This window comes from Tiliqua scincoides, chromosome 2 (genome assembly GCF_035046505.1).
Source record: "Tiliqua scincoides isolate rTilSci1 chromosome 2, rTilSci1.hap2, whole genome shotgun sequence".
NCBI classification, from domain to species: domain Eukaryota; kingdom Metazoa; phylum Chordata; class Lepidosauria; order Squamata; family Scincidae; genus Tiliqua; species Tiliqua scincoides.
The window spans coordinates 191,600,800-191,623,136 of NC_089822.1; the positions used below are offsets into that span (position 1 = coordinate 191,600,800).

General features: G+C 42.2%; 1 protein-coding gene across 1 annotated transcript in view; it reads right to left on the minus strand.

Moving 5' to 3' along the window:
- Positions 1–22,337, minus strand: part of ADAMTS2 (ADAM metallopeptidase with thrombospondin type 1 motif 2) — a 266,588-nt gene that overhangs the window by 68,160 nt on the left and 176,091 nt on the right. Inside the window, exon 4 of the mRNA XM_066612929.1 lies at positions 8,095–8,297. Coding sequence (XP_066469026.1) covers positions 8,095–8,297 — 203 coding nt within the window. The remainder of the gene's footprint in view (positions 1–8,094; positions 8,298–22,337) is intronic.

The window sequence follows — 22,337 nt, forward strand, 5'->3', positions numbered from 1 at the left end:
AATGAACTTCCATACACATCAAGTTTGGCCACTAAGAAGTTGATTCACATTCCAGTGCTTCCCCCCCACACACACATTGTATTCCAACAGAGCTTGAACACCGCAGAGTGAATGTACAGATGAAGTCCTTGAATAACATCTAGTCTTTTATGTGGCTGCTCCATTACTCTTCTGGAAAAATAGGTGGTGTTCTTCTGGGTAAGATTAAGTTCATTCCCTCCCACCCAGACAGCTGTCACATTATTCCTTTACAACATGAGTTTTTGTCTCTAAAATATTCTCTAAAGTGTGTTTTTCTATTGGGTTTGCCAGCTGCATGTGTGTTTATGATAAGCAAACATGAATGTCTGGGACATATATGAGAGAGAGAGAGAACAAACTTGGAAAAGTATCATAGTTTCCCTTCACTTTACAAGCATCAACATAAACTTTGCAATAATGCAACAAAAGGAGATGCAACAAATAATGCAACAAAAGGAGATGCAACAAAATAACGCAACAAAAGTACAAGGGTCTTGGCTTGCCTGTTCCAGCGCAGGATAGGATTGCGCCCAAAGACATGAACAGTTTTGTTCAAAGAGTATGTAGTGGATAGTGTGTTGGCTGTGGAACAGGGAGATGAGGGTTTGGATCATTCCTCAATTGTGAAGGGCACTGAATAATTTCAGGTCACTTTCTCTCAGTCTATTTTCACAGAGTTGTTGGGATAATTAAATGGCCATAGATATACTGCCAAACCACAATTCTCAGAACCCCTTGGGGAAGCTGTTTGAGGATGCTAATACAGTTTAAGTGGTATAAAATGAATACAAGTTTCTCTTTCGTAGTGCTTGATAGCTGCCTGATTGGGTGTATCTTACTCATGCTTCATGAGCAGAAGATGAAATTTTGTTCAGAGCACAATTCTCTTCAATATGGGCTGATGGAGATGGGGAAAAAAACAAAAGTAGTCAAGCACACCAGCCATTCATCCCAGTGACCCTGATCCATAGATCCTTAAGTATAGCTGAGGGCTATTTGTATGGCTTTCCGTTAATGCAAAGGTGGATCAGATAGCAAATTTAGAGTTGATAACTCCACCCTATTGGAGAGCAAAGGGGAGGGCCTTGGAACTGCACAGCAAAACCAATGTGGTACTGTGTACACAAAATGCACTAATGAGATATCGCTACGCCTTTGTTACCTTTGTTTCTATAACTGTAGTAAATGTTTCCAAAAGCCAAGCTATGTGCTTCTGAACAAAGCTTTTAAAAACTCCACAGAACAGATGTGCTGGCAAAGTAGCTTAGTGTTCCATGGTTCTTTGTCTCCTCTTTGACAGTAACTTTGGTTTCAGAAAGGTCACAGACTTTCTGCTGGCTTCATGACCAATTTATTTCACTGAGTTCCTCCCTCAAGCTATTTGGCCTCCTCAACTCTTGCCCACAAGCTGCAGTACAAAAGAAACGTGCTTAAAACATGCACTAAATTCATACATAGCTTAAGAGCATGTAATCTGTTTTTAACATGATATATAAAACATTTGCCCTACATGTTATTAACACTTGGTTAATATGGTAGGAAACAAAAAATTGGGGATAACAACCCATCTTTAGAGCCCAAGAATGCATCTTTCATTTTGAATGTTGGATGCCATTTGTCTAAATTCTGTTTGTGTTCCTCCTACTGTTTTCTTTTTCCTCTGTGTTCAATGGTATGGCGGTTTAAAGGAACAAGACGGGGAGCTAGAGGTGCTCCACACAGCTGAAGAGAAAGTACAGGAGAGTTCTAAGGGATTGTGGGCTGGGATGGAATTTGGGGTCTACCAAGGGGCTAACTCAGGGAAACAGGAGCTGAATATGGCTGGTGGAGGATGCAGTCGAGTAGGCACATGTGGTAAAGCAGCTTTTGGATATGTGATATCATCAGAGAGACAGCAATGCTGTACATACTACTGCAGGCTTGCTGTGATAACATGGGGAAAAAACTATCACCCTGCTCACATGGCCCACTGGTATATAACCCTGTGTATAGGCAGATACGAAGAAAAACAGTGGATAAGCATTGGAAAAGGATTGCTTAAGACGGCAAAGCTAGCTGTGGCAAAACTGCATGACACACTATGCTTGATGTCAATACGCCTTTGCACTGGGAAAAGATTGTACTGTTAAGTCATTCATGATGGTTTAGCGGTGAAAAGGGCACGAGCTGAGAGCTCTGCCCCATTGGCTTCGATATCTGTGGCAAAAGCCATGGCTTTACTTCAAAAGGCTGAAGCAGGGAATAAGATCCGTCTATTAGTCCACTGTTGTAAACACCGCAGAATTTGATGTACATGAGCTTTCACAGACACCAGCCAACTTCGTTAGATGATATGTTGCTCATGAAAGCCCCTGCCACAATAAGCTGCTTAATCCAAGCTCATAATTACCAGGTGTGGATGATGCTGCAATTTGTATTGGAAGAGCACTGTGAGTTCTACCCTTCCACCATGCAGACAGCTGCCAGTGTGAACTAGGCCTTCTGCTTGTCTGGAAGTTGCAAGTTTGCCTTTCTTCAACATGAGGACAACACATTATCATGAGCTTTTAGATGCATTTGAGACTACCTGTGCAGTGCAGGTGATGAGTTTTTGCTATTCCTCCCACCACACTACTGCAGTCCTGGCTCTTGATGGAAAGTACAAAGCAGGCTTTGAGGTGCTGCAGCATTTTGAACAACAAAAGAAAATACCTTCTCCTAAGTACACTCTTCAGAGCTTCCACAGTACCATCAGAATTCAATCCAGTTTTGCAACTGTGATTCTGCTTACAGAACATCCCACATTCAGTTGCATCCATCATAATCCTCTTTTCTACATATGAGCTTAGATTTACTGTATGAGTTTTCTTGAAACTGTCAGTTAAAAAAGGTGATTCCATCTGGGACCTGCTGTTCATGTTTGTTCTCTCTCTCTCTCTCTCTCCCCCCCCGTATTAGTCATCTGAGGCTGTTTTATGCTTACATACAGTATAGTCTCTTTTTCACTGACATCAAAGACCAAAGCTGAACTGGAAAACTGCCTGGTGATTAACATTATTGTGAGAGACATTTATTAGTTTATCACAATCCATACATCTAAAAGTCCAGTGACCACAATTGTTGGATGGCCCTGATAGGTAGCCCAAGTTTGTGTTTACCAAAACTCTGCATCTCCCCTGACTTGGTGTTGGGAGGACCACAATTAGGGAGGAGGACTTTAGCCCTCTCTTCATGCTATTGTCCAAAACCTGATCTCTCTCCTCCTCCCTCCCCCCCCCCCCAGCACACCAAAGCTACTATTTGTCTTGGAAGGAAAGCTCTGGTGTCAATGGGAGCTGTTCCAGGCAAATAATAGCTGGGGGAATTCAGACCTGGAACCACAGTGGGGGCAAAGGGTACCAAATAAGACCCATGCTTCAGAACGGCAAAATTAAGAACAAGGCCAGAAGCAGATGATTGCTTGATTATCTAATTTAGGTCTAAGTGATGCAACCCTCACTAACGGGGATCTCACTCAAGTACAACGTGCTGTTTTGTATAGAGCATACAGCAAGAATGCATTATCCTCCTAGGCTCCCTGCTCTGTACAAGCCCTCCCTCCCAAATAGCTTAACTCTAATGACAATCACTTTGAACTTAAGATTCTAAACAGAATCTAAAAAAGCCCTTTGAAAGAACACAGAAGAGCATTTTTTTCAATGGAGCACTTTAAAAGGACTGTATGGAGAGGTACTGACATGTTAATGGAAGCATGAAATTTGGCAGTGGAAAAATGGTTCAAGACTGCAAGCTAGATGGCCAACTTTCCTTTGCTGAAATCCTTGTAGATTAGTCAAACTGAAGCTGGCTGTATCCCAAAGTGTGAAAAATCTTCTGGCTTAACTCTGATCATGTTTACCTTTGGGACTGTGACCTCATTTCCAAATGAGGGGATAAAAATCAGAGTACCCATTCAGGCCGTTTTTGACACACCATTTTCAATCTCTCACTTTCTCCTTAGTTTTTTGGTGTGCATCTTGGTTAGCCAGATGGTATAAAACACATGTATTGACTAAATGATAAACGATTGCATTGAATTTGAGATATTATATTGTTTGGATCATAGATCACCATTATAATGATGTGAAGTTCACTCCGTGAGAAAGGTCAAGTTGGATTGGTCAAGTCCCTCATTCTGGCACAAGTGCTTAAAACAGAGGAACTAACATTGTTTCTGCAGGCTTATAGCCCAACCCTATGCATGTCTACTCAGAAGTAAGTCTCATTGTGTTCAATGGAACATAGGAAAGTGTGTATAGGATTGCAGCTTGGCAGCCCAATCCTGAGCTGCCCGGAGCGCCCAGGCTCAGCGGCACCAAAAAGGGCTTCCGCCGAATCCTGTGCCTCCCGTGCTACCATGGGAGACTCCTCTGGAGAAGGGGACGTTAGTCCCCTTCCCCCTGAGTAAGGTAAGCAGCCCCACAATGGGGCTACTCACTTTACCTCCATGAGCGCCCTGGATCCTGCGGAGCTCAGCTCCGTGGATCCTCCTCCTGCCCGCCCCCTGGCATGCCTCCCACCTACCCCGCTGGCCTGCCCCCTCCCCGGAACGCCTCCTCTCTGCCCCTGTCCACACCCCCACCTCCTGTTCCTCAGCCCAGCGGTCCGCAGCAACTGCCCCGCACTAGCCCAGCACCGGTCGTGCTAGCCCAGTACATGGCACGGAGCCGTGCTGCCGACCACAGGATTCAGCTCTTAGTTGTTCTAGGACTGAATAATTACCTCACTAAGGAGAAAGAGGGGAAAAAATGAAAAATGTATTCCAGAGCTACACATTTCCTTACAATTACTGTACTATGTGTCTTAAAATAGATATAAATGACTTGATAAATAAAAATTCCTTTTCAAAAAAATCTGTTTCAGTGAATTTGCCACATTACTGGTAGGCTTGTTTGGTTTCTTTTAACTTGAAAATGTAGAAAACCATCTGTTTCATCAGAAAGCTTCCTTTTAAGCTGCTGACAAAAATAAATCCCTCCCTACATAAATTGACTGATATTTGACTTTTTAACCTTGAATTGCTGAAATACATTTGCAACTATCAGATACATGGATGGATACTTAGTAACTGAGGTTATGTCCTCAGTTTCTAGGCAAAGGGTTCAGGTATTCGCAAGGACATTAAAACATGGCTACTAACATTTCATCCACACCCACATTTCAATTAAACATTTGTTTAATTTACTTCTAATTTACTTTAATTTACGTGCTTTAAGCATGTTCAGCATTTTTAAAGGAACAGCAAACTGAGGAAAAATGTTTATGGAGTTGTGAATAGTGCTCAATTTTGGGTCAGAGGGGGCTTTGCCCTCTCCCCTTTACATACAGTTTTTAGAAGACTAGAAGAGGGCCATGTTTTGTTTAAAATGGGGAGAAGTCAAGAGCTGGACTTCTGAATTGGACTCGTAAATATCATAAAGTTCCCTCCACTTTTCCCCTATAATTCAAGCACTGGTTGTTCATACAGATTCAATCTCCCAACCAAGTGAAACTTTTAAATTGTTAGTCAAATACAAAGACATTTAAGATATTTAAGATGCATTGCCTCTATATGCCATTCTGAGTCCAGAATCCGTCAAATAACTGACGGGTTACATTTGTGCCCATGTTACAGTGACAGTACAATGAAAATGTTCCTCATGTTCACAGAGAAAAAGAGAGACAGGCTTAAGGCTGTTTTATGACAGTCAATTCACAAGGGAGTTGACCAGAACAACTGGAGCCTTAACAAATTAATCCAAGCAAAGCAATACATTCCAGTGGTGCAGAAACATTAAATTCAGAGGATGAATAGGCAATATTCTTTATTTCTTTTAGTGGCTCTATGAGTTTATGTCTGAAATGGAAAGAAAGGATATTATTAAAAATAATAAATATATTAACAGTGGAAGAATTTTGTCACATTTTCCCAAATATGTTGCAATGATGGGATGGGTGGGGCCCCATGAAAAGTTCTGGATGGATACTCCCACCCCCACCCCCCACACAACTATATTTATTTTCTTCCAACCATCTATTGGTTGGACCTCTGATCTTTCTGTTTCCATCCTTCTTGCTCATGTGCATATTTGTTCTCTCTCAAACCAGTGAGATGGAGTGCGGCTCTGTAACTCATACAGAGAGAAAGAGAGGCCAGAAGAGGAATAGAAAGATGTTATAACACATGTCTGAATCCATGCCAAGTCTTGTCTCTTAAAGGTACTCATTTCCACTGCTGTTTGTTAATACAGTGGGCCCTCCTTATCTGCAGCTTAGCATCCCCAGATTTGAATATCCATGGTTGCCAAGCCTGTGGCTGGAGGGCCTCAAAGACCTCCCTGACGTGATCAAAAGTGCCTTCCAGTCACATCCAGGAGGCCTTCTAAGGTGCAGGATGGTTGCACACAGCCTCCCCGTGCCTCAGAAGGCCTCCAGGACACTTCTGATAGGCACTTCCAGTTTGCCGGCACTCTCCCCTCCCCAGAGATCATTGTCCATAGAATTCTACATCTGCCAAGGAGGGCCTGGAATGGATCCCCTGCAGATATTGAGAGCCTACTCTACTTTAACTGCCCTATCCTATGCTGAATTCCAGTGGTGGAATATGCTTTACAGAGTCCCGAATGCTGCCACAAATGCTATGGAGTCCCCACATACTGTGGCGGGGAGAAGGCTCACGGATCTCAGTAAGTTGCAAGAGTGGGTGAAACAGGGCAGAATGGGGAAGGACTGGGCAAGGGAAAGCACTTCCGTTTTGCATTGCACCCGCTTTCAGTGAAAGTTCCAAGCCTCGGGGAGTGCTGTGGAGGGCTGCGCAGGGCTCCCCACACCTCCTGCAGCCTGCTGCAGCCCTACATCTGACCAAGTAAGACACAAGCACCCCCCCCGCCCCCCCTTAGCGACGTGATCCTGGGATTGCGTTGCTGCCCTAGCCCCTCCCCCGCAAGAACTTACTGAGGGAGTAAAGCTCCCTCAAAGTTTGAGTACCTCTGCTATAGCAGGTTCATTGGCAGTCAAGGGGCTTACAGGGGGTAAGGGAAAATACTGGGTACTCATCCAAGCTAGGATACATCTTGTTGATTAGTTGCAAAAATCCCTTGGAAGGAAAAACACACTTTAAAATGTATTTCCACATAGGAGAATGTTATTTGGTACTCTAATTCATTCTCAGAGTTCCCAGGTCACAGTTTAGTTTATCAGAGTATGCAGCTTTTCTGGGGAAGCCTAAAAGGCTCTTGAATGAACAGGCCCTTGTACATACAGGAACACTGTGTGTGCCTCAATGTGCTGGATTAGGGTTAGTGGCATCCTTCAGCCAACTTCCAGAACTCTGTAATCTTTTCCAGAATTATCTAATGCATTCTGGATTTGAGTACAAATACACCTGTGGAGCAGTCATATGCTATCTGAAACACAAGGTGTCATTTCCAGTTTCAGTGAGGCAGGTGAGAAATGCAGCAAGAGTCAAAGTCCTTATATTGGATCAGTTCAATTTCAAATGGTTAAAAATGTCTATTTCAAAAGCGTTTGAAGGGAAGACACTGACCTTCCCTACCCCTCTGGGAGTGCCAAAAGTGATGGCAAACTAGCATAGTTGGAGAACTGTTTATTAGTCTTGGGCTTAGTCTGATCTAACAGGGCAATTCCAAAGTTGAAAGAAGAAAGCTGGAGATTCATGTGGAATCAACAAGCAGTTGCCTGGTGATTGTGTTAAGACATAAGAACTAGATTGCCTTTAATTGCATGCAAGTAATCCCATTAATTATTCCTTATTGCTAGGATTACATTTTTGTAAAAAACTGTTTATATTTAAGAGACAAAGATGGAGATTAAGGGTGCAATCCTAACCAACTTTCTAGCACTTATTTAGCAGCAATGCATGCCCAAGGTAAGGTAACAAACGTGTCCTTACCTTGAGGAGACCCCCTTGACTGCCTTCCCACTGCAGGATGCAGTGCACGCCACATTGGCACAGCTATGTCAGTCCTGGAAAGCTGGTTAGGATTGTGCCCAAAGATCTATAATGACTTATATGGCTGAGCTGTTTTCAAGTTTAAAAACCAGATAAACACTCACAATGTTCATCAGTGTCAGAAGATACTTCTGAACATGTTCTTTCCCATGGAACTGTACAATGGAGTCATCGACACCTAGAAGCACTTCAATGTTGTAGTCATCATCAGCAGCATGCCTTGGATATCTCCTCCTCCTCTTTCTTGAGCTACTGATCTCATCCTTCATGAGGTTCAACATACTGTCTAGATTGCTTAGGTCCGCCCCTGTAACAAAATTAAAACAAAACATTTGCTTATCAACAGGTCATGGAAGATTTTGTTTGATTTGTCAAAATAATTTATCACAAAGACAAAAAATGCCTCTTTCAGCCCCTCTTTCATTAATTTAGAGCAAGTTCATTAAATTCACTTGGATAATGACCTGAATGTAGCCAGCCCCACCCGGTAAGAAAGCCGGCCTCACAGTGAACCTTGTATGGTTGCCTTCAGTCCAGTGAGTCACTGCAGGTGTACAGAAGGGACTGTGGATGTGAAATGGGCCTGCATGGGTCATTTTATACTGAACAGTTCCCTTTCCCTGTGCTACATTATAACCTGTAATGGAGGCAGGTGGATGATCATTAAAATGCAAAAGCCTTGCTGTGCACACAAATGGAAAACATCCCTAGGTTTCCACCAGAGTCCTTCATCATATGCTTCCTTTTAATTGCTGTATCATATTAAAACAACATTAATGAGAAAAGAGAGTGAAGTTACAGTGAAATTCTTTCATAATATTAGCATGCTTGGCATCAATATATTTCAAACTAATTCCTGAGCATTATTGTAAGTTTTCTTTATGTGTGGGTATATACGTAAAGAACACACGTAGTTAAATAAGGCTGCCCTTCAATATTAGTTATTTGATTTTTCTCTGTAAACCACTTTGTGAACTTTTAGTTGAAAAGTGGTATATAAATACTGTTAATAATTAATAATAATTAATAATAATTTCAGGGCAGCGTACAAGTTAAAACAGTAAATACAAAGGCTCATACAAAAACAACAATGAAAAACTGTTTTGCAAAAACAGCAGCAGATAACAGCATTAAAAAAATGAAGCAAAATATTTTTGAAAGCCTGGGGGGGAAGAAAAGGTCTTCACCTGGTACCAAAAAAAGACAACAGTGAAAAGACAGATGGGAAAGCTTGCTGAAAAAACAGACTGCAATAAAGCAATATAAGATATAACAAAATAGCAAAATTGAGCAGTTAAATAGCAGCTAAAAAACCTGACAATTTTCAATGCCTGGCAGAATAACAAGATCTTCTCATGGTACTGGAAAGACTACAGCATCAGAACGAAGTGAGTCTCCCAAGGGGAAGAATTCCACAGTTGCAGTGCCATAACCAAGACAAGACTGCCCCTCACAAGTCTTGTTTAGTCTCTAATCGTTGATGATGATGGCAACACCAAGATTCTAGTGAACCCACTTCATGGCTCTGATATCCTATTGGAGATCTGTCTTGAGCAACAGATGGGAATGACTGGGATAAGAAATAGCATATACAGACTACTACCAAATAAGCACTTTTACAGTACCTTTTATTCCACCCAGGACTATCAGACCATCATGATCTCAAATTATTGAGATTACTCAGTATCTGTGATGGCCAGGTCCAGGCCTGGCACCTGCCCTCCACCTTGTATGGTCACCCAGCCTTAGGGAGCTGCCTGCTTTTTGCTTTGCTGTAACAAGAACTTGGTCACAACCCAAGAGCCCCAGGTGCTGCTGATATTATAAGGAGTGGATGCTAAGACCAGGCACATCCTCCCCAAATCTGGCCCTGTCCAGGTTTCATGCGCACCAATTGTGCTGCACCTGTGGCGCAACTCCTTCTCACTAATGTTCAGGACATCTCTCTCTCCCCGATATCAGCCTAATCATTTTCAGCAGTGTGTGGCCTGATAAGATGGGGAGAACCCCAGCAACAGCCTGGGCATATATATCATTGGCTAATAAATCGTATACATTGGCCAGTCAGCTCCAAGTACCATGCCCTCCGATGTAATCTTGCACTAATTTAGGTCAATTTGCTCTCGACCTTTGACACCTGCACACTACTGCGCCACTCCAGGAACCCACTTATCTAGTACCTGGTAAGTACCTGGTACCTGCTTTGCTTTATATGCTTGATCTTAGAAAATAAAGGATTCTAGAATTGACCTTGAGTCTGACATATTCCTTTCTCCAATCCTTAAAAGAACCTCCAGCCTGCAGCACAGGCCATAGGCTGGCCCAAGGCAGTATCCAAAAACAAGTTCCTTTATCTAGACCCTTTCCTATGTTTTAGAAAAGCCCTAGCACCAATTTAATCTAAAAGCCTGAAACAAAGAGAATTTGTTGCCCTGACATAATTTACCACCAGTTTTAGAGTAGACTGCATGAGAGAAGACTGACAGTCACCACCAAATGATCATAAAATGTGCGTATGGGGGAAGAGTTTCAACTGAGACACTACAGGTGGAAAGAGGTACTGAACCTTTATCTAGTTTTCACTGCAGTTTTGCCCTCTCCAAGGCCAGAAATTAACTCAGCCTTTTGGGGGGCGGTGGTGGTCCCAGCCCAGGAAAGAATTTGGAGAAAATATCTGAGGATGTGGAAAGGATCTAGTAACTCCTTCTTGCCCTCCTTTTCTTTGCTTGAAATAGCGTTCCCTTCTCCCTGCCCCATGTTTGGTGACACCCGTGTTCAAAGTCATGCATCTGCCACCATAGAGTCCAACTCTGCCTGAAATTAGCACAACTGCGTATTTTGATTTAGCCCACTGCCTGCTTAGCAGCAAAACAGAGCCTGTTACTCTGAGTCTGCAGGAGTGCAATTCCCCTCCCCCCGCCCAGCTAATTCTAAATTTGCTCCATCATTCAATCTCACCTTCTTATTTTTGTATCTAAATGCCCTCTACTTGTCTTTTATCTTGCCATTGCATTTTCCTCTAAGCCATGTAAGCCTCTTCATAATTCATAAATCCTCTTTTCGTAGCACAGGTTGCATTTGAAACCTTATGCTGCATATCATGCAGAAGGAAATTGGACAAATCCAGGAAGCTGAATTAAACTGGGAGGTAGGCACAGTGAAGTGAAACCAAATAGAAATCTGAATTAAATATTATACACAATATGCAACACTGACGAAATGTGACACTGACAAAATGCTACACTGCGCAGTCCTGATTTGGAAAACACTTTGGAAACAGATTGACTGACAACAAGTGCTTAAGGGCTGTTGTCCCTGGAACTGTATACATATGTCTTTGTAGTATACTAAATAGGAACAGGCGGACACCTATCTATTGAGGAGTATATTGTCCACTGACCCACAGTTCTAGTTCTTCTGTTCCTATCGACCACAAACAACATTTGTGCCCTCTTATCTGCTTGCCATTTTCACTTCACAACAAGGAAGTGCAAGACTTCTGCAGGCCAACTATCTAAAGTAGTTGGATTTCTAAACTGTGTTCCAGTGGACCTTGCAGATGATTCCTCCATGAGAAGATCAATAATTGTGGGAAGCCTTCCCTGAGGAGCTCACAGCTCTTTCCCTTGTTGCTGCAGGGGAATTTGGTGTACGTTTTCAGGAGAAAACTCTGACCTCTGAGTCTTACTGTTGCTCTAAAACTGCACCCTGGAAGACATCCAAAGTTCCCCTGGAGAAACAGTGAAACTTCAGTACAGTAGTGGTGGGCAAGCTATCTTTCAGGGAAGCTGGACCATCATTACTGAATTTGAGAATGTTCTGATCAATTTCTGAGGAGCAACAGGGTTTTCCTGTATGAATTCTAAATACAGAACACAATGGAGGAGAGATCATAGATCAGTAGCAGAGAATATATACAGAAAAAGGCCTAGATTCAATTCCTGGTATATCCTTGTCAGCAGTTGCATTGGATTGGGCTGTCCATCTCTCACTGAAGAGTTCAATTTATTATGGGTATATTACTGTACTTTTACGATCCTCTGTAACAGACTATATATTTTAAATAGGTATGACAAATATCCAAACAAGGACTGACTTTCTAATATTTTCTTTTACTAGTACTATATTTGAAAGTCTGTCTTGTCTTATCTGTCAACAGTGTCTTTAGTTAATAACCCCAGTTTGCCCCTGTGACATTTTGCTTATATGTGTCAGTAAATGCATGGAAACTGACCTTAACTTCCTCAAGACCTTTGCGGAGGGGAGAAGGGTCTCTCATTTTCAAAACTAATCTCATGGATACTTGCCATGTATGTTGCCACCCAAGTTATACGCGTACTTGTGGTGGAAAGAAAAATAATGCATATTTTATAAGAAACAAATTACAGCTCTAGTCTTACACATTCTTCCACTGAATTATGTATTTCACGTGGAATCTCAAAAATATTTGAAATTAGTTACTGTGCACATTTGTTAAGTCTATGCTCCAAATTCATGACAGCAGAACTACAGGATATATAACTGACGTAACAGTGACAAAATGACTAGAAGCAGCTTAAAAGTGGACTGTATCCGTCAATCTCTGATGCCCTCTTCATTCCCATTCTATTATCAGCTCAGGATTAGGTGAAAGCCCATTTTCCTATCAACTTTATAAGGTGAACACATTCAGGGCTATTTTCATTAACCTCTGCCAATGAGACACTTGAATGCTCAGTCCATTCTCCAACAAAACTTTATTAAATTACAGAGGATTAGCACATTTAATGCTAGTGATCGGTGACCCTCTGGCATTGTGAGTGACATCCCTAACAATCTCATTTGCAATTTGAGGAAGATGAAATTCCAAGGCTCATTACAAGACTTGAATTACAACAGGCTAATGTGACATGTCAATTCTTTTCTCTATAAACCACCTATTCTTCAAAAGAGGGAAATTACATTTCATTACTATCAAACAAATAATAAGCAATTTAAAAAACCCTTGCAAACAATAAAATATTGCAGATAGATTCCATCATCTGGAAAATAAACAGCATTCTCAAGTTATATACAGGTTACTGTACATACTGGTTTGTGCGGAAGGAAAACAATCATGGTGTGATCTTCTCTTGAATACAGTGTCACTATATCCCAATTGTCATTTATTCATATAGACTGACTGAACTTGAGGCACAGGAGTCAACCAGCTGCTGTATATCAGTTTTACTCAAGTTTTGTTTACAGTTGATTTATCATTCAAAAGATTAATGTATATAATACTATCTTGGAAGTTTGGTAGAATTTTAGAAAAGATTTCACCATAATTTATGACTAACCAAGATTAAACCTTTAAAAATACAACCCATTTTCTAGAGAGAAAATAAAATGTTTTGTATTACTAGTAGAATCACCATTATTATCACCAATCACTAGTTATTTGAAATGCAGTTCATATGTTACGCACGTGACAAGCATAGTTGCTGTATAACAGTGTTTGTAGCACTAAACATCAAAAAATGCAGAGGATAAATGCAAATCTCCAAAAATTTGTGGGCATGTGGTAGACACATGCTGGTGACCACAACTGGCTTGTGGTAGCCAGGTGCATTTCCACCCTGTGCCCTGACCCCAGTCTGATATACAATTACACTCCCTGATGACCAAACCATTACATAACTCATGTGCAGCCGGTACAGACAGATACAGATTTACCACTTCAAGAGAGGTGTCCATTCTGTTAGCCGCTTTAAACAGGGAGGAAAAGGCCACGTATAAATGTTTTAATAAATACAACTGATGAATAAAATGATAATACATACATTAAACAGCACAACATATAAATGCATTCACTTTGTGAAAAAAAATAGCACTCGTATTCAAAGAAAATTACTATTAAATTTACCATTTTGCAAAGAGGTAAGATGCAGAATAATTTAAGTCCAAATACAGGATTGCAAAACAAAACTTTGTAGGACACTCAAACAAACCAGACATATTTGGAGCTGCTGCAGAGGCCAAAATGGTATAAATGTGGCTCTATTCTCTTACGGTGTGTGGGTGTGACATTGATCTGAACCTCCGAGCAACCGCTGAGAAGTGAGGTTTTCATAATGCAGCACATATTATGAGAGTGTGTCATGAAAGAACAGAGGGGTAAGTAAAATGTCTTCATGCTTTTAACAATGTGGAATAAGCATTGAAAAGACAGACTGATATAACAGAAAAGAAAGAGAGAGGCAGGGAATGTTAGCACAGCATCCAGAAATTCAATAACCTAGACCATGGGTTCTTAACCAAGTAATTGCCCAATATGCCCCCATACCCCCTTCGCAAGACTGTCAAAATTATCATGATCACCAGTCATATTAGCTACCAGTATGACTTGAAAATATGTCAATAGCTTGGTTCTACTTTACATATAGATAGCTAGGAACAGAGCATCTCAATCTGTACGGTAATAGTGATAGTAGATCTAATCTAACATTTTTTTTAATTGTTCAGAGATCAAACAATTACACAGGCCTACAAAACTGAGGGTCAGAAAAGTTTTCCCCAAACTTTATGGTGGTATGATATGAATTTGGGGTGCTGATTCCAAAAACGGCATCCGTTTTGCCCTATCACATCTAGTTTTGGAGATATAGCCTCATTAGTGAATGGTTCAAGCTGCTTCCTCATGAGGAAGCCATGGTGTAGGCTTCCTCATGAGGAAGCTGCCTGAACCATTCGCTAAGAGGCTATACTATATCTCCAAAACTAGACGTGATAGGGCAAAACGGATGCCGTTTTTGGAATTGGCACCCCAAATATACCCAGGAATTGGTGTAACATTTAAGGAAGCAAAATGTGTGTTGGCCTGTGTTATCAAATATCATTTGGTTCCCATGCCCCCGGTTAGGAATCCCTGATCTAGACAAAGAAAGAAAGTTCAAGTCAGGCTCATAAATGTTGGCATATCTGGTTTACCCAGCATGGTTTGAGAGACTGTTGTTAAGAAGATCGTTTCCAGGCATGTGGTCATAAAGAAAGGAGACACTTTCCCAGACACTCCCCTGTCCTCTCCCTCCCTGCCCTGTTTTGCCCATTGCCTGCCTCCTACAATGGCTTATTTGCTACAGTGCAGTGTCTGTGGCAGCATGCCAGGGCTGCTGTAGCCATTTGTGGTGGCATCCTCAAAAGGTGCATCAGCACCCCACTGTTTGCAAACTTGTTTGCAATGTCATAAAAGAGTGTGTGCTGTCATAGATGCCTTTATGATGTTGCAAAGCCCAGTTAGGATTGGGCCCTTAACCACCAACCCCAAATGTTTGGCAGGGCTACCTTCTTCTTTGAGTAAGAATTCTAACCCTGCTACAACTTGGTAATACATCTGCTCCAAGTCCATGGTAGGCGGTATCACTTCACATTCCTGTGTCTACCCTTCTGCTACATCTCCTCCTGCCCCAGCCACAACACACACACACCCAAAAATCTTGACATGAGAAAGTCGAATCTGCTTAGAGAATTTTCTCACAGTGTTCTTGGTATAAAATAATAAATTATGTCAATTTGTTTATAGCCATTAATCCATGATTTTCTAAACCAGTCAGCACAATTGGGAGACATCTTAATTTTTCGTGGTTTGTTATTGTTTTCATTACAACTATCTTGAGCTGCAGGTCAATAGACTTCCAATTAGATCTCTATCTTGAGATACTACGATCCTTCAAAAGATTCAGTAGTATAATCCCTGGATCTAAAGGTTGGTTTTAACTGGTCATCTTGTGTATTTTTATTTCAACTACCAGCTGTGAGTAAAAAAATCTGTGTTTTTCTGATTACATTTCCAAAAGATAGGTAGACATTGCTTATGGATTACTGTAGTTCAAAATGCCACTATAATATCAGAACACCAGCCTCACTGTGCTTTTGGCTGGCACAGCAGCCACTGTGATGGCCAAAAGTGTTGCAAACATTGTGACACCTTGCACAAGGAACACTGCCACACAGCGCAACTAAGCAACGCTGGCAGAGCAACCTACCTTGCCCTGCCAGTGCTGCCCTGCCATATTGGCAACCTTCAGTCTCGAAAGACTATGGTATCGCGCTCTGAAAGGTGGTTCTGGCACAGCGTCTAGTGTGGCTGAAAAGGCCAATCCGGGAGTGACAATCCCTTCCACACCGGGAGCAAGTGCAGTCTGTCCCTGGTCTGTCTCCCTGGCTATGGGCCTTCCTTCTTTGCCTCTTTGCCTCAGACTGTTGGCAAAGTGTCTCTTCAAACTGGGAAAGGCCATGCTGCACAGCCTGCCTCCAAGCGGGCCGCTCAGAGGCCAGGGTTTCCCACTTGTTGAGGTCCATCGCTAAGGCCTTCAGATCCCTCTTGCAGATGTCCTTGTATCGTAGCTGTGGTCTACCTGTAGGGCGCTTTCCTTGCACGAGTTCTCCATAGAGGAGATCCTTTGGGATCCGGCCATCATCCATTCTCACGACATGACCAAGCCAACGCAGGCGTCTCTGTTTCAGCAGTGAATACATGCTAGGGATTCCAGCACGTTCCAGGACTGTGTTGTTTGGAACTTTGTCCTGCCAGGTGATGCCGAGGATGCGTCGGAGGCAGCGCATGTGGAAAGCGCTCAGTTTCCTCTCCTGTTGTGAGCGAAGAGTCCATGACTCGCTGCAGTACAGAAGTGTACTCAGGATGCAAGCTCTGTAGACCTGGATCTTGGTATGTTCCGTCAGCTTCTTGTTGGACCAGACTCTCTTTGTGAGTCTGGAAAACGTGGTAGCTGCTTTACCGATGCGCTTGTTTAGCTCGGTATCGAGAGAAAGAGTGTCGGAGATCGTTGAACCAAGGTACACAAAGTCATGGACAACCTCCAGTTCATGCTCAGAGATTGTAATGCAGGGAGGTGAGTCCACATCCTGAACCATGACCTGTGTTTTCTTCAGGCTGATTGTCAGTCCAAAATCTTGGCAGGCCTTGCTAAAACGATCCATGAGCTGCTGGAGATCTTTGGCAGAGTGGGTAGTGACAGCTGCATCGTCGGCAAAGAGGAAGTCACGCAGACATTTCAGCTGGACTTTGGATTTTGCTCTCAGTCTGGAGAGGTTGAAGAGCTTTCCGTGCTGCATAAATAAAAGTGGGTGCTCCTCTTTTATTTAGCAGGGGGAAAGTAACTGGCCCACCTCACTCCAGCAGTGTCTGTTCTAGTGGCTGTCTGCTGGTGTTGCATCTTTTTAGATTGTGAGCCCTTTTGGGACAGGGAGCCATTAGTTGTTTGATTTTTCTCTGTAAACCGCTTTGTGAACTTTTTGTTGAAAAGCGGTATATAAATACTGTTGTTGTTGTGGTTGTTGTTGTCTGGAGCCCCCAGCTGCTGACACAAGCAGGTAAGGCACCAAGAGGCGCAGGGGTGTGGGGGAGGAGGAGGCATGGAAACCATGGTTTGTTGGTTCAATACAAGAGAGTGTGCACAAGCACAATGCTCACTTCTGAGCCAAACCATGGTTTTGAAGATTTGGAATGTTATGCCTGAACCAACTTTCTATCTTCCTACCTAAGCGAGGAGCTGGCTGCTGCATAAAACTCAACAAGTACAGTTTTGGGTGGAAAGGCATTTAAAATGGCCTCACTGCTGAGAGCTACTGCCGAGCAGTAAGGCTTGCAAAGGAGAAGGAGAGAGCATCTAGTTAGCATCATTGACCTTTCTCCTCATGCTGCTTCCTATGTCACACTCAGACCAGGATCTGTCTACAGGGACAAGAGCAGGGGACTTCCACCAACTGGGAAATAAAAGAAATTTTAATTAATCACACCAATTAATCAATGAAAGATCACAGTTTGATTTAGCCTTATATTGTGTGCGGGCCCCTCTCAAGTGCTAAATAAGTGCTGGAGTACAATGCTTTAAACAAGTTGTACAAAACAGCATGAGCTGGATTGGTCAGTCTTTAAAATTATATATGCAATGAAAGGAGAGACATAAGCAGAAAAGGCTTCCTTACTACTATGCTGCAGAAACCCTCTTAGGTCTCACAGAATTGATTGCTATAGCCTCGTGTGACACCACATGGGCTTTTATAGCCTAGAAGGGAGATGACGTTTTTATTGAATTTGTCAATCAATCATCCTACTTTCTTTTTTTGAAATTTTTTCATAAAGACACTCGCTGCAATCTAACAAGCCTAATCCAACATGCAGCTATCACAGTGCACAACCTTTGCAGCAAAGGGTCCTGCAACACCTTAAAGCAGTAGTTCCCAACCATTAGGAGCCTGCGGACCACTGAGATAAAAATTGGAATTGTTTTGGACCACAAGCAACCCCTCCCCATCACACAAGAAATACAATTAAATTTGGTAGTCTGTGAGGGAACACTTGGCGGGACACTGGAAGTGCGGGCTGTGAGCAGCCCATTCTCCGCTCTCTCTGGTGGTCCCGGGGGAGTGCTTGCTTGATGAGATGTTGGAAGTGATCAAAGGCAATCTTTATTCCCTTGGACCTCACGGACCACTTCTCAGGCTCTTGTGGACCACCTGTGGTCCACAGACCACAGGTTGGGAACCACTGCCTTAAAGGCTAACAGATTTGCAGCCCAATTCAATACATATTTACTTGCAAGAGATGTCCCATCATGTTCATCTGGGCTTACTCTCAAGTGGCTAGGATAGTGCTGTTATGGTGACATAAACCCTATGCAGACCTTCAGCAGAATGCATGGAGGTTGTGAGAAAGTGATAGCACACACATCCCTTGCCCTGTACCATGTGTTCAAATGAACTTCTAAATAGGACTATATGTTTCTATGGCTGAGAGCCCACTTTGTTAAATGCATGAAGTGTTATTCTCGCTTGGCGGAAATAAGTATAGTAAATAGGTCCAAAGAAACAAACTAGTGGGGCCTAGAGACATGCAAATACAGTAATTCTGTGACATTTCTATGCAAAGCTCAAACATGTACAGTACAAGATAAGAACACCTGTAATTGGTAAACAATACACTCTTCCTAGTTTTGTTATGCTACTTTAACTGTAGTGAGAGAGAAATCCATGGTCTCAAGACCTAAGCAAATAGCACCTGATATTGAAAAAGGGCAGCATGAAGAAACAAGAGGGAGGACATTTCAGTTTCCCAGGATGCTTATTGCTATTCTGAAAGTCATGTTTATTCATCAACAGTAAAGCAAAGCAAAACGAGAGACCCCCCCAGTGTGAAACTCCTGAACTAGAGAATGTATTATTAGCCAATTTGAATCTATTCATTGAAGTCTCAATTAAGACCAGGGATTTCTCTCTCACTACCAGGCTGAAATTACAGTAGCACACCTAGGAATTATTACTGTAGTAAATAGTCAGTTTCTATTTTGTACACACATGAGCTTTCCACAGAAATGTCACAGACCCCACTGTAGGTCTTATATTTCACCGCCTGTTAATGACATTTTTTCTCTGTATTTGTGTATATATCTGGCAAGCAAAGATAACATCTCATGCACTTAAATCAGTACGTGAAAGCTTATGCCACAATAAAACTGGTTACTCTTTAAGGGCCCAATCCTATCCAATTTTCCAGGACCAGTATAGCTGTGCCAATAGGGCATGCACAACTGTGGTGGGGAGGCAGTCACTGAGGCATCCTCAAGGCATGGGAACATTTGTTCCCTTACCTCGGGACTGCATTTTGGTTGCACTGGTGCTGGAAAGTTGGATAGGATTGGGCCCCAAGGTGGGACAAGACACCTTGTTTCCACTATCTCATTCAAACCCTTTGGGTTTCCAAAATAACCAGAAACGACTTACCAGTATTTACATGATAAATTAAATATCCGTGCCCAGGTATAGAATCAACACCACCTCATCTGCTTGGAATTGACCAGTGCCCATGCTTGTGGAAGATTTGGATTGCAGAAAAAGACATGGCTACTGTACGTATCCCTAAGAGATGCTGTACTTTACAAGTTCTTTATTGGAAAGTGGGCTCTTAAAGAATTATGCAACAAAGAGAGCAAAGAAAACAACACTCTACAGAAAAGCTCTGGGCTTTGACCAGTAATAATATTTTCAGTTCAAATACGTTCTATCCCTGCCTTTTAAATTTTACTTCCTAACTCAAGTCTTAGGCTGGTTCCTTCAGAATTAAGCCTTCCTTCCTATAACTATGTAGTTTATACTGACAGTGGCATCCAGTCAATGTAAGTAACAAATTTGCTGCAGGCTTCAAAGACCTCACCTAATCGGCTGTGGCCTTGTGCAGGCAGTACTGAACCAGAAAGAAAACAAGCTAAAATCCTGTCAACCGTTTGAAAATGAACAGGAATTAGAGAACATCTGGATTTGGGTCACTGTAAATTATAAGAAGGGGAAAAAAACATGACTTTGAAACTTCTCATGTGCCAGGGAACAAACTGGTCTGCAATTTGATTTGAAATCCCATACCATCACAGAACTGAGAAGAAATTGCCAGTGTTTGCCAAACAAAAAGAGCCAAAAATTTGTAACATGCCAGGAAAGCCAACGGGCTTGTCTGATTTTTATTGGATTCTTCATGCAAGAAGGAACTATGCCTTTTAAACACAGTAATCCTAGCCATTCTGAGGTCTTGCAAGAAGAAAAAAGAAATCACCCACATCCACATACCAGGGCTTCAGCAGTTATAGACAGCATTGCAAGTATTTTTTCAAGGTGAGAACAAAAACATTTTCAGAATAAGGTTGTGTCATCTCCCCATTCTCCTCCTTGGTGAGGCAGCTTTACCTCTGAGGGGACTGAACAGCCATAGGGAGGGAATGTCACAACAGGAAATCAGATAAGCTCATGGTTGAATCAATTCAGGATTTATTGAACTATGGCAGTGGTTCCTAAACTTACGTGGTTACGGCACCCTTCTTTCACGGCACCCTGTTGCGATGGCAATTGCACAAGATCCCAGGAGAGATTTTGCAAATCCCAGTTCGGCCAAGATGGTAGCACCCAGTACAGCCAGTAAGAAGAGGCCACTGGAGACATCCTATGGCACACAGTTTGGGAATCACTGGACAATAGGTACAACAGCAGAAAAAGGGAGAGCCTGTTGACCTCTGCCAGGTTATTTCATTCTCTTTTCCAGTAGCCTTGAAGCAAAGTGTCAGGTGGAAGGGCTTTGCCTCAGGAATAGTCCAGGATAACACTTTTGGGAATATCAAAGAGCCCAAGACACCTGTTGGCACAGTTTCAGCTATGTCTGTAGCAGGAGGAAGCACTTTCAGGACCACCCACTGGCCTCCCCTAGGAGTTTGCTCAGGCAAGCAGCTCATGCTAATGCCCTTGGCTGTGGCTTTTCCTGTTCTCACCGCTACCAGGACTCTCTTAGACCAGTCCTGGTCCTTCCAAGCAGTCAATCTCTGCTTAGCTAATGCAATAATTCAAAGGATCAGCCCTCAAGTCTGTGATGCTATGCACACTTACCAAGAAGTACTGTATATTACACTCAACTCAGTGGAACTAATTTCTGAAAGGAAAAAAAATGTGTTCAGGATTGAAATGTTAATCCTCTTGATTTCATCGGGATCATACATAGATTATTCCATGCAAAACTACAGTCAGGGTGTCCAAAGCATTCCATATATTTTTGCTCCACATTATGAAAAGACTGCTTTTTAAATGGATTTCCAGAAGACACTTATTTCATGCCTACCTTTTGAAATCACCTCTCTGGAAAGAGATCACTTTAGGCATATAAATTACCCTAAGACAAAACCCAACAGCTATGAATATGAATTTTTGATTAATTATCCCACTTTCAACATGAAACAGGTCACTCTGGATACTTTATGCAACATTTTAATTAAGTGTGAAATATTCAGCCATTATATATCCCCTCCTAACCTTTTTTTAATACTGCAGGGAGCTTTCACCAACAAACAGATTCTTTTGGCTAATGTTCGACTTTCTTTTTCAATTCACTTTCCTGACCTTTTATTTTGACATTTTCACCTCGTATATTAATTCCTGCCTGTGCAGAATACTGAGCCATTGTAATTACTTGCATTAAAGTCATTTTTTTAAACGTCCTTTTGACATGGTAGGAAAAAGACACCACATATTAAACAGGAGTATATTTCACATTGATCAGCGAACCCTTAGACATACACTAAGTCAGAAAGAAAAAGAAATGAAGCTATTCCCAGTGCTACATTTCAGGCACTGTGCCAAAGACGTAGATTATTTGTCTGTTTATTCATACACTCTCTTGGGGCTGGGAATAAGAATAGGCCCTCAGTTTGGCTGTACTTGTCGTAAGAGGTGACTAAACAGCCACCGGGTAAATGGGACTCGTCAGCCTGGGAAGGCAACTCATCTGAGAGAAGGAAAACTCTGATCCCAAACCTCCACTGCCTTGTGGCTACAT